Genomic DNA, 13,593 nt, shown 5'->3' on the forward strand with positions numbered 1-13,593 from the left:
GTTATGAGTGAAGCTGAGCTGCTAATGTTAGACTTGGAGCTCATTGATCTTTCACCGTTAACTTTACTAAGAACTTTTAACTGATTAAGTCAGAGCTGTGAAAATGAGATGTGTCGTAAACACTGAGAATCCTGGTTAATAGAGTAGTGAACAAGTGACTTCCTTCCAGTGATCAGTAATAGTTTACACTGGATATTGCTACCAAATAGACCCATCAGTAGTTGAGGTCTCAGTCTCTGGAATGTGTAACTACATTCCTGGGATGCTACCTGCCCAGTGTGGGGTATGTGTCCAAGAAGCTTCAGAGTCCATCATCAAATTGGCTCAAACTTTGACCATTAAAGAGTCAAAACAGGTTTTCTGCATCTTAAGTTTTAAATCTATTGTGCTGACATACAGAGCTTGGAATTGCAGCTGTCCAGATATTTCTGGAGTTAAATATATCAAATCTTTCAAATCACCAATGAAGTGATTGTGTTGGTAACACTTAGTCTGCCAGGCTCCAGTTATACAAGGGTCTTACTTTCTGCTGTAGAGCTATGGTTATTGAGAAATGTGTAAAAATATACTTGGTGACATGTTCCTTTATCACTGTGAACACGTGGGAGTTTATTTTGACCCACTCCCACATGCCATCCTGCTCATGGAAGGATGAATTGGTGGCCTAAATGTCACCACCTCAGTTCACTTCTGTGGCAACACAACAAAACTGATTCTGGATTTGGTTGGCGTACAGATTATGTCACAGTCCCATCAGAAATGTAAACATGTGAAGTTAACATAATCCATCAAATGCATTACATGGGTGAGGAGTGAAACTAATAAGCCAGAATAAATTTGTTGGTCCCACAGTCAGGTCAGCATTAGCGTGGAACCGGGGAAGGAAGTAAATGATTAGAATTGCTCTTTTTGTGCTCATTTCATTATTGACTCTTATTCATGAAAGTAGGACCAAACTTCAATTTTACTTAGTTTTGAGGTGTGAACATATGTGACTTTTTTTTTTTTTAACTACTCCAAAGACGCTTGTCCTCAATACAGACAGTGTAACAGTCAAAAATCAGATGGATTAACAAACTGATTTTTATTTGTGTCATCAGTTTAATGAGAATGTCTCTTCCTTACTTGCTCACCTCCTGAAAACCCTCAGCGTCAATGTTTGCCTGGAGCTTGTCTGCACTGCTCTGTGGATCAGTTGCCATTTATGTCTCTCGCTGTAACTGGGCTGGAAACTAATTATTTACACCGTTTGTGGCCTTTTGGAGTGTGGGCGACTGAACGACAGTCCCCCTTGCTTGCAATTAAACGACTTTTCCTGCCAATGTGAACAACATGTAAATTAAGCAGGAAATGGAGTCGAGCTGTCTGTAAAGGTCAGCTCACAGGGTGCCAGATTTGAATTGATTTTGTATTTACAAAACCTGTTAGAACAGGTACTAAAATTCTTAGTTTTGCACTAATTTTTTCTTCTTTTTATGCTTGGCTGCAAGGGACACACTATATATTAAGATTATATTTTTTATTACACCTGCTGATTACTGCTTATCCCATCAATTTATTATGTGCATTGTGTTTAAAAAAAAAAAAAAAAAAAAATCCCTCAAAATTGCCTTTTACTCCTCAGCCATAAAGACAGTCACCATGCTAGATGGGTAGGCAGGCATCCATGGTGCCCGCCTACCCATCTAGCATGGTGACGAAGTTTGAAAGTAAGAACTTGAGTAAAGTGACGTGTGAGGTTCAAATTGATCCACCAATATTTAAGTCATAAAAGGACCTGACGAATGCTGCACACATTTTGTCTGTGATGCAGATAAATGCATTCGAATCACATTGTCCTCTTCTTTCGTATCCTTCACTGAGTTTTAAGAGTGGAGTTGATGGGTTATTCTCCTCTTAACATTTGCACACATGAATATAATCTCATGACATTCAGAACCTGCCATGTTGGCTCAGTCCCCATCAGGAGCTTTGCTAGGTTCCCTTGGGACATGATGACCTGGTGATGTCAAGGTGGCACATAGAGCAGAGCTAAATATAGTTACAGCTGTGTGTGTCTCCTATACTTTCATCTATCTGGGTCATGTGATGGTGCTAGGAGGGAGAAAAGAACAAGGGATGATGGGAGAGGAAGTAGGGCTTTGCTGTCAATTGAAATTATGGCTTCCAACAATTATTAAAAACAAGATAATTGAGATGGAACGATTATATTGCTCCTTTTTAAGAGCGTGTAGGTTTATCAGTACACAGTACTGTGCTTTAGCACTCTCGAAATGGCCATACTTAATTCCCAACAATGTTTTGCAGGATTTCCTGATGGCCAATTTTAATTAGACTGGGAACTCTATTTCAAACGGGTTTTGGAAGTGTACACTATACACAGCATCGAGTGACTGCAGGGAAGATTTGGAGTTTTACTTATAGCCAGTTAGAACAGAAGCAGATGACTGGTTTTGCGAACAGTGATGGTGAACTGAAAACTAAAAATTAGTTTTATTCCTTCACGCTCTCTCAGCTGCTGACGTGTTGTTGTATTTGAGTCTCAGACTGTTATTCTCTCTGGGAGATCAGAGCTGTTTTACTTTCAGCCCAGACTGAACTGAGGCTCACTGATGCGTGAAAGATGAGAATCCAGATTTAATTAATAAAAGAAGAGTTTGGTAATGAGTCCCACTGTGGCTGGCTGTTGTCATGAGCTTCAAATTGGAGTTGGTTCTGAAGTCTGTATTTGTATTCTGGTCAGATGGTGAAGAGGGCTGAAGTGTGTTCTTGAGCCTCCAGTAGAGATGCTAGTGTTGGAGTTTGTTGTTTCACAAGTTTTCTTGGAAACCTTTCTGTGTCTTCTCTACCGACATGAGAAATTAACATCTTTCCACATTTCTAGTCGTTCCTATCAGATTCTTTGAAACTTTGGTTTGGTTGAGATTCATCAATTCAACATAGCCTGGAGACTGCACTTGCATAAAGGTGTATTTTCCTTTTTAATGTGAGAGTGTTACTGAGAATAATTTAAAGGTTGTGTTATTAAGATAAGATAACCTTTATTAGTCCCACACGTGGGAAATTTGTTTTGTCACAGCAGGAAGTGGACAGTGCAAAAGTTATGAGGCAAAAATTAGAATACAATAAGAATAAATACAGTACACAACTGTACAGAATAGAATAAAATACTATATACAGTAGAATAAAATAAAATATACAGTAGAATAAGATAAAAAAATAGAATACAAATACTATATACAACTGAGTAAAAATACAACGATGACAGAAAGTCAAAGGTGTAACCACATAATTAACATGGCAAAAGGACAAGTAAACTATTATACTCCAGACTTTAAGTGACATTCTAGGAACAATATTCTCCTTCCAAAGGGAGTATGTGATCTTTTAGTTTGTCTGTTTGCAGTCTAGCTTAAACACTGGAAGCTACACCAACATTTTCAAATACTGTGATGTAGAGGCTAATAACAAAATGGCCGACCTAGGTACTAATGTCCCACAAGGCCTAAGCATTTGACCTTGAAATTCACTGTTTGCAGCCAAGGTCAAAATTGAATGCCCAGCTTATGGTACCCAAAGATTTCAGCTAGTTCTGCTCCAATCATGAGTAAAGAAAATTCACCCTTTTGGTATGTAATGCTTCAGTCAAGGGTCAGGGTCACACGAATTGGGGAGGAAGTGGATATTTTCAAAACCTCTTAAAGAAATATTAGTTATTTGGGAGATAATGAGCTCAAACGAAGATCGAAAAACATTTTTATACGTGTTATGGCGTCCCCATTAATGACACCTGCATCGTTTTCATAGAGCATTTGTGCCAATGCCAGAGTCTTTGTCATTCTAATTTCCATATTAACAATGCTAACAACGTAAGAAATCATTTTATTATAACCCTCGCCCTTTGGGTGGAGTTGCACTCTGAGTGCTCTTATGCATATACTGTTTGTAGAAGTTGACCGACCTGTAAATTATTACCTAATTACTACCTAGTTTTGTAAACCTTATGTTTATATGGTCTTTAAAATGGGGGAAGCTCATGGCTTTAAATGGTTTTAGCACTTTATTGATATTAATGGAGAATAAAATAAGTGTAAAAGATGGAAACCTGAGGCAGGGCAATAATTTCAAAGGAATGAACCACCAAGCCAGTCGTTCACAACCATTTATGGGCTTTGGGCATTCATGGTTCTTTGGCTATAGCACACATTTATTGTGCTTGGCTGTCTTCAAACACAAGTGAACTAATGTAGTTTCTAGTTGGACCATGAAGATTTGGGTTTAAACATGTGTCAGGTGGGGGCATGTAGCTTCAGCATAGCCTTGCATCACCGTAGTCTAAAAAACAGCAGTGCTTGAAATGTCAAAATGTTTGTGGTGCAATAAATCTGTAAAGCTAAAGCAGTGTGAGAGCTGCTGATCTTCCTTTTCATGACTGTCACTGATATGTTCTGTTTGAAGGGTTGTGAGGTCCCAGAACAGACCTACAACCAAATAAAAATTACACTTTATTTTTGTCTTCAGCCCCCCTTTGATGGAAGGTGAGCGAGACACTCAAACCTCCCGAGGACCGTATTGACTGCATTCCTTATGCAAATGTAGTGTTTGAATCTCGCTTAATCAGAACAGGTTGTAAACTGACCTTTTCACAGGAGAGGAGCAAAAATGAATTCATATTCATGAAGTGCGCCAGTATGGATTTGATCTTTCCCTTGATATTATGTGTTTTTCTTTGTATAATGTGAGACATTTCATTCAAACAGTGATTTCATTTTCTCTCCCATGTTTCAGTTAAAAAGACTTGTGCGGAGTCGGACTTTGTGTGTGACAATGGGCAGTGTGTCCCGAAGCGGTGGCACTGCGATGGGGAGCCAGACTGTGAAGACGGTTCTGATGAGAGCTTGGACATCTGCCGTAAGTAGATGGTTTTTGATGAACGCTGCGCTACACCAACAGTCAAGTGTTACAAGTGCAACTAAAGTAAATATGAATCTTTCGGTCAGAATTTAGTTTTGAACCTGTAAGCTGTTAAAGTGGAACCTTTCAGTTTGTAAGAATGTAATTGTCTAAATGCCTGATTATCTCATTAGATCAACCTTACTTTATTGTAAATTTCACAATGCAATCAATATGAAATGTAACCAACTTTAACGTGGCAGTGGTCATTTCAGTGTGCTGTTCAGTCTGCAACCCCATGTAAATCTTTTAAGAAAATCTAGGCTTGGCTGTAACAGAAACAGGAAGGGGATGGTGCTTTCAGTTTTCCCCAGCAGTTAAGAGTACGGTTATTATAAGACCAATGGGGCAAAGAATTGGTCTTGGGCTAAATAATCAGCCTCGATCGCACACAGTGAGAGCCCCAGAACTGAAGTCTTTTTAGTGCTGAGTAAAAGGTTTGCATGCTGCAAGATTGATTATTGTTCCTGCTGTATCTGCCGCTGGAGAGGACACTGCTGTATGCAGGTCGGTTACTCCTGTTAATTTATAAATTACTTGGAGGAAAATGGGTTCATTCACAGGTTTGCACAGCAGCCATCACACAGATTAAGATTAACGACAAGGAACAATATCATGAACATTAACGTGTGAAACCTGAGCTTGTATACACATCTCTCTCAGGAGGTCAAGCAGCATGAGATACTTTAATTCTGTGAAAGATACAAACAGCAGTGGAAACTGTAGGTTCAGCCCCAAAAAAACTGAGGATAAACTGACCTAAAAATTGTTTGTCCAGCCTTCTTTGGCTCACATCCTTGTGACTGGCTCACATCAGCCACAAGGATGTAGGCCACCACAGACAGGTCGGCCTTCCTCCCATGGGGTCGTGGCAGACACAAGCACGCATCACACTTGTAGCAAGCAAGCAAAACGTTATTTTATACCACATTTTAGTTGAGGTGGAAGTCCATTGTCACCCCAAAAAGCAAAAGTTGCACTATATGAATTATGGAAAACAGAATTGATAAGTGTAATAAGCTGAATTAATAATAGAATCATAACCAGTGATGATATAAAGGCAACAATAGACCGATAAAAATGACACACTGATTTCAAAAACCCAAATTTGATGTAAATGTGATGGCTCGTCTGACTTGTGTGGTTTTAAACGCTAGTCTTCAAATGTGTTATCAGTTAGTCTGTTGCTCCAGCAGCTTGGTGCATGAAAGCTAAAGCTGCTTCCCCATAACTGGTAGTGACTGGGATCCCAGACCATGCATTAAAAACAGTGAAAATATGAAATGAATTCTAAGATTAGAGTTGACAGTTGAAGCACACACGATCAAATGTCTATGCATGTTAGTTTGCATGTTAGTTTGCATGTTTGGTTTGCTGCCTGGTACAGTATTAGGTTTACATTGACTCGAGAAGCAGCTGCTGCTGGTCCTGTAATGCCCATTTGAGACCCACCTTTTACAGTATTAAAAGCATGCTTGCAGCCTGGTACAGAAACTCTTTTTGGGGAGAACTTGTCACTGAACTGGCTGTTCGTCGTCATTTGTGCGTCTTGGTGCATTTTAATTTCTTAAAGTGACCAATGGCTTGATGTGGTTGGTGAAGTTTGTGCTTCAGTTGTAATGAGTTAAATTGATTTAAAAGTTTTTTACTCTGCACTAATTAGCTGGTTTAAGATTTCATGGATGTGGCTTGTTGAAGCACTGATAGCATTTGCTGATAACAGTCCACACACTTTTCCATAAATGGTCACTTCTAGGCCCCAAAAACCAACACAATGGAAGTTCAAAAGTACTAATTAAAAAAATAAAATAAAATTCTTGGCCTAAATTTAATGAAATTGAATTTGCACACTGAAATGTATTCAAATAGTGCAGCGAGATGTTCCCGATGCAGAGCTTTCTACAGATTTTAACTGGTGTAAGTTTCATACCTGCCCTTTGTGGGAAGCTAAAACTGTGGCTGAACTTGTATTTTCAAGCACAGTTGCCTTTACTCATGCTAGAGCACATTTATAAACTTTAATAAGCTTTCCATGAGGTCAGACTGGGTTTTTTTTTTTTTTTTTTTTTTAAAGCTCCTCAAAGTGAATGGTAGTCTCCCTGCTGTTCATAACAGACGCTCATGCTGCTGCAGAAATTCAGCGAGGTACTTGAAAGCAGTGAGGGAAGAGTCCCCCCCCCCCCCCCCAACAAGCAGTACTGTCAAATAAGTTGTTTAAATGGGAAAGCTGCTGTGCTTTAAATATTGTGTGATATGAGGTCTCACCAAGGTGCTTGTTGAAATCAGAGATGACTCATGATGATGATCTTCAATGAATCACTTCTGTGTGCTGCCTCCACTGTGCTGCGTTAATGACAAATGGACTTTGGTGTCTCCTCAGGTGTATAGATAAACATCAGAGTGGAGATGAAAGTGGTTTCACTGCAGCTTTAAAATCTTGATTGCAGATGATAAAAATGCAGAAAGTATAGCTCATGAATGCTGCTGTAAAAGAATACTGAAACTCTGGTCTGGCACACATCAACACCCTTCCTTTGTTATTTTTAAAGCAGAAAATCAAACTACGTTTTAGTCCTGAATTCCCATTATGTCATTTCTGTGACCTAGAACTCGACTTGCATGGCAGTGAAGGTTGGAAGGAACAGTTTTGTTGTGGGGGTTTAAATTATTGCAATAAATGGACTAAAATAATGACTTTACAGTTAGACAGTTTCAAGCTTGTTACAGACATGACTTTCAACATTATTTGGGGGAACACGAGCAAATGGTTAATGTTACAATTATAGAACCAGGCACTAAATTTAACTTGGAACACGGGGGTGTCAACACTTTTATCAGTGTTTGGAGTGAGATTTGCTGGGGCAGCAGAGAATCTCAGGTGTCTGACAGGGTTGCGCACCAGCTCTGAGTTTTCACAATGAGCAGTCGTGTGTCTGGTATAGTCCCTTTCCTCCCACTGCAGTATTTCAACTCAGCAGGTTCAGTGCACAAACCTGAAAACGATACGAAAGTAACAACCAGCAGAAAAGCAACATCTTAGAGTTGGGGCCAATCCTTTCTGCACTCCTGTGAGGGGATGTTTGGTGCTTTCTGCCAAAACATGAGCGGGACCCGTTGGGGAGTCGTTTCAGCAGCAGTTGTTCCAAGCCGTTGGCTGTTAGGTGTTGCTGAGGCTACAACAGAATTCCTACAGTTAGAAAGACAAAGTGGGTGAAGTGAAAACAAAGACTTTTAGGCCTATAAAATGGAGAGAAACTCCACTGTAAAGTCGTCAGTGAAATGAATGAAAAGGAATTAAATCTCTAATTCATCCCCCTGTGCATCAGTTCAAACATTGAAATAACTTTGTATAATACAACCACTGTTAAACAAGACTTGGCTGACCACCTGCTGTTATCCATTCAGTAACTGCAAATCAGTGTATGGCTTCCCAGATGGGACAAATGAGAACTAGAATGTCTTGGAATACTAAGCAGCCAGGTCGCGTTGTTGGATTGAAGACAAACCCTTCTCTGTGTATTTGACAATAAACACGTCTTATTGCCTGCGCACCACATTTTGACCCAGTGTAAAGCTGATCATGTTGAATGTGACAAAGTAATGATTAGACTAGTTTGGACAGTTGTGAGGTTTCAGTGTTCTGGCTAAAGCAGACTAATGTTGGAGTAACAAGGTTCTTTTTACTTAACTGCCAACTGTAGTGAAGCAAGTTGACATGGCTGAAAAGATCCAACAGTAGTTGTGTTTTTCTTTCAGTCGCTCCACTATTTGTTTTCGCCCGTGACGTTCAGTCAGAAGGCAGAAGCCTGATGGATGCTGGTTTGAACACCTGTTGGGAAGCTTTTGTTACTTATAGTAACACAGCATGCTGTGGTGACACCATTAAATATAATTTGACTTCAGCTGAATCTTGTCAGCTCCACACGCCGACGTAGGTTTCAGGTGCAAGAAAAGGAGAATATGGTGACTGTAAATGACAGCAGGATGCAGCAGTCGAAAGACTCAGTAAGGGGAAAAAATAACTTGCTGTTTTCTTTCACTGTATTTATCCTCAGCCTGTTTAGTTTTGGCCTAAGGAAAAGCAAATGCATAAGTGATGTCATCTTAAAGACCTTTGTTACACTTTGATTTTGTTATTTGGTAAAATAATTAAGTTGAACTTTGTTTTTGGGTTGGGTTTTTGTTTTTGTTTTTTTGTTTTGTTTTTTGTTTTGTTTTTTTTAACCCATAAAATGATTCGGGGACTTCATATTTTAGTGCTGGTAATGAATTTGTACCAGATGTATACAAATGCCCGTAACAATGTATTGGATTGGACCACAAGTGGAAAAAGTAGTTATAGGTCACCAATTTTTAAAAGTATCAATACTCAACAGTAAAACCTGACACTGGACATTATTTTACTGTTAATACAAGAGCACGAAACCCCATTAGGGGCTCCAAAGGACACGAAGGGCCAGTCAGGCAAAACGCTAAAATAATGGGGGCGCAAACAAGGTTGGTGAGCTGCAGGTTAACACTCCTGTTATGTTGCAGGTCAGATTGACCCAGAACAGAAGAGATGTCACATGTCATCTGCATCACTACAGAAAATGAAACTAATCATAATTATAAAAGAAAATTGTAAAATCAATGCCAGTGTTTCTGACACTTTTCGATGAGTAAATTTCTCCCGGGTCAAATTAACCCAGAAGCATAACTCGTGTTCCTGGAAACCAACATAACAGGAGGGTTAGGAGTATTTGGGAGTGCTTTCAGAACTCAACCGCTCCTGTCAAAAAGCAGCTCTCATAAAGTTGTGCGTATGTAAAAAGTGTGTCTGTCCATCCACTAGCTTGGTTACAAAATGCAATTACAAATGCAACATACGCAGCACATACGTAGGCCATCAAGCAAATGTTAGAGGTCTGTATTGCAACATTATCAAGGTTTGAGCACAAAACAATGGAATAGAAAATATTTATGAATGGGAACTTGTATATAACTGGTGTTTAAAAATTCACATTCATAGATATTATTTATAATCAGAGGTGTTGTTTGTGTATTTATGAACATTAACTGACGAGTTGTTAGAGAAGCTTGAAGTGGTGAGACTCTCTACTGTAGTAACACATTTGAGGAGAATAACAACCCCAGGATAAACGGGAATGTTGGCAGGTGAGAGTATGGTCCGGTGGGTTGGAGGAGCCACATTCCCAAGTTTAAGAACAAAGTAACTTTCAGTTGCCATTTAACTGCCCCCCCTTTTTTTTTTTTTTTTTTTTTTGTTTTTCTTTCACCCCTGATTGAAGTCATGAAACTTATCTAAGTGTTTTTCTCTGAAATCAGCTTGAGCTTTTGTACGGTTTATGCTCTACAAAAGCTTGTAGTGCATGTCTCACTTTTCACTTGGAAAAGTGTCTCGGTCAACTGAAGGTCTTGACAGGGATATCAGTTTGCAGTCTGTGTGAGAAGTTCCAGTCATAACTACAGTGGTGTACGTGCCAGTCAACACTGCTACTGTAGCATTTATCGCTGTACTGTTTGACCAGCTGTTGCTCATGACTTTACAGCAGGCAACAGAGTGACGTCGTCTGAGTGGCTACATGCCTGTTTTTCCTTCACATTTGCATGAAGGACTTTTGTACTGCAGTTGCATTTCTGGAAATTTCAGTTTATTTCCCTGTACAAAAACACTTGAGACCTCTTGGTAAACAGAACTTGCAGAACAGGCGTAGTTTCACTATGTGGATCTTGGCAGGATTCTTCCATGTTTGCTTTGTCTCAAGTGTCAGTTTTATGTGGCTAATGAGAGAAATTTAAATTGGTGTAAACTCGAGGCTTGGAAAGTGTTCATGATTGGAAGTAGCATTAAATAAGATTAATAATTTAAAGCTTGCTTCCTTGAAACAGTGTTAACATGTATTTAATCTTGTGGTATAATTGTTATACCAGTCTCAATTCCATTTTAGATTCTACGTAATTGGTTACTGGGAGCACTTATCAGTGTATTGAGGAGAAACTGCATGTGTATGTTAGCTTGGAGGGGCTCAGAGCTACGTTCAAAATCAGTAAAGACAAATGGACGACACAGAGCTGCCATTTGGTCTTTGATTTAATCACAGAATCAAGTCAAAGATTAAGCCAACAGCTGTGTTTTTGTGTACATGAGTGTTTCAGTTTTCAAGATTTTTCTTTCCTCAGAAGATTCCACAAAAAGTCCAGTTGGATTCAAAACAACAGTTTGGTTTTTCATAGTTCAGACTTTACAGAGTTAATAAAATATGAAGAATTTTCAGGAAAAGGTAATGGAGGTTTTACCTGGAGGCAGTGATTTGCCATGAAGGTTAGAAGGAAGGGTCCAAATGGAGTTTCGTTCAAAGCCAGCTTCACTGTGGAAACATCACTAGTTTATATAGACAAATGATTTATTTATTTTTATTTCTAGTCTAAAGGGAGATGAATGAGCCTTTGTAAGCCCCTATAAAGGCCTCCTTAGGCAAAAATGTTAATGAGAAATGTTAATGTCATTTGCTGTGAAACTACCATAATCTTAAAATGCCATAATACAAATTTTATTCAGCTCAATTGTAGTTTGTTGGAATTTACCAACTGCTAACTCAAATTTGACTTCAGTCACTTCATTGTTGTATACCTTGCTAGTACCTGGTTGGATAGGGATGGGAATAGAGAAGCAGTTCTCTACAAGAACTAGTTCCCAGTGGTGCAAGTAGTTAAATTTCTTGGTCTTGTTAAGCTTGGCATACACGGTGCGATATTATTATTATTATTATTATTATTATTTATTTATTTATTTATTTATTTATTTATTTATTTTTTGGCCCATTTTGAGCCAATTTTTCAGTCGTCTGACTGTTTTGGGGGTCGGCCCGAGTTTCGGCTTCATCGTGTGTCGTGCATCGTGTAGTATACGTGGGGTAACGAGAAGCGATTAACACCTCACGACCAGCTTCCGATCATCAATCGCTTCGTCGTAAGAAAATCAAACCTGTTTGAAATCCTGTTGGCCATCGTGAGGGTGTCACCGCAGCCTGTCACACCACGCATGAGCAAACACAGAAATGAAAGTGAAGACGGAGTAGCACAACAGTGCAGCGTGTGATCTGGACACAAGTGATGAAAGCACAACTTGTAGAGCTTGCCAAAGTTCTACAAGTTGTGCTTTCATCACTGTTGTGCTGCTCAGTCTTCACTTTAATTTCTGTATTTGCTCATCCGAGCCTTTTCGATGTGGCCTCACAAAATTATCACGACCGCAACAACCGTGAAAATAGTTGGATGGACATTGCTGCTCAATCACAGCTGCCTAATCAATGTTTTTCATTAGCAATTTAGCAAAGTTGATGGTGGTGGTCTGTGTGTCACTCAGAGCGAGAGACAGATTTTGTTATAACCTTCATGTTATGGAGGCACAGTGTGAGCACTGAGGTCGCATCAGAGCATCGGGCCGTATAGTGTGAGACCCTGCATCGTGAATTAGGAACTTCTAACCCCTGCGAGTCAATCGTACAGTTTGAGCAGGAGCTGAATAACGCGACTAAAAAAAATCGCAGTGTTTGCCCAGCTGTAGTTGGCTTGCCTATCGATTCTGCTTATTGGTTCCACTTCCACCGCAATCAGCTGATTTCAATTCATGTGTCTAAGTGGGAAAATAATGGCACAGTTTATAGCATGGACAAGAGCGTGGTGCATCCAGGACAGAAACAACTGCATTATTCTGCTAACACAATTTCAGCTATTTGCAAGCATCTGCATAGCCAGCCAGCATGCTAAAGTTAAGCTAGCCAAGAAAACAGTGAATGCTAACCCCAGCCCAGCAGCCACATTCTGAACTTAAACGGGTAACAAAATCCCAGCATATCATCTGAAAGGCTCAGGTCAGCCTGTCTGGCACCAACAAGCATGCCATTCAGTGAAAACCTTCATTCTGATGCAGACATCAAACCAGCCTGCTCAAGTACTTTGTGTGCGCGTGCAGTGTACAGACTATGCAGAAACTTGTACTCTACTGATTAATGGCTGAACTGGAACTTTTCACCCTGTATTCTTAAGAGTGAAGAGGAGACTGCAAAATCAACTAGTCAGTGATGGGGATAAGTGTTAGTGCGCACACTGGCTCCTGTGCACTGTGTGTGCAGTGTGCAGCTGAGAGACCAAACTGGGTTCAGAATTATGTCAGTATATCACCAGCCTGGCTTATCACCCAAACTACAATTCTCATAGTCAATAATTCATACATCTGTGGGAGTCACTCTTCTATTCACCTTCATCTGCTGCTCCACCGAGCAGCTCTTATCACTGCACAGCCAGTTTTATGTGCATGCTGCTTATCTCCAGTGTGAGATGAAGGGATAAGAAGCGAACTTGATCTTGGAGCTGAAATTTTATGGAAGAAAGTATTGTTAGGGGAATATGTACCCTGGGGGAGGAAAAAGGGGCTTCCTGATAGTTCAGTAGAATTCTGAGTCGCATTTCTGGAGATGGAATTTAACCCCTTTTCTGGCCATAAAGGGGATCGTATTGTATTAGTAGCTGGCTTTTAAAATAAAGTACATGATCAAGAAAGTTGACAATGCTAAAACAAAACCGAAGACAATGGAAAAGATGATGTACATTCTGACAGATTAACCTGGAAAATAT

General features: G+C 39.7%; 1 protein-coding gene across 1 annotated transcript in view; it reads left to right on the top strand.

Annotated features, from left to right (window-relative positions):
• Positions 1-13,593, top strand: part of vldlr (very low density lipoprotein receptor) — a 64,833-nt gene that overhangs the window by 14,572 nt on the left and 36,668 nt on the right. The window contains exon 3 of the mRNA XM_080864718.1: positions 4,789-4,911. Within this exon, the coding sequence (XP_080720844.1) occupies positions 4,789-4,911 (123 nt within the window). The remainder of the gene's footprint in view (positions 1-4,788; positions 4,912-13,593) is intronic.

Source organism: Rhamphochromis sp. 'chilingali' (genome assembly GCF_963969265.1).
Source record: "Rhamphochromis sp. 'chilingali' genome assembly, chromosome: 2".
In the NCBI taxonomy this organism is placed as follows: Eukaryota; Metazoa; Chordata; class Actinopteri; order Cichliformes; family Cichlidae; genus Rhamphochromis; species Rhamphochromis sp. 'chilingali'.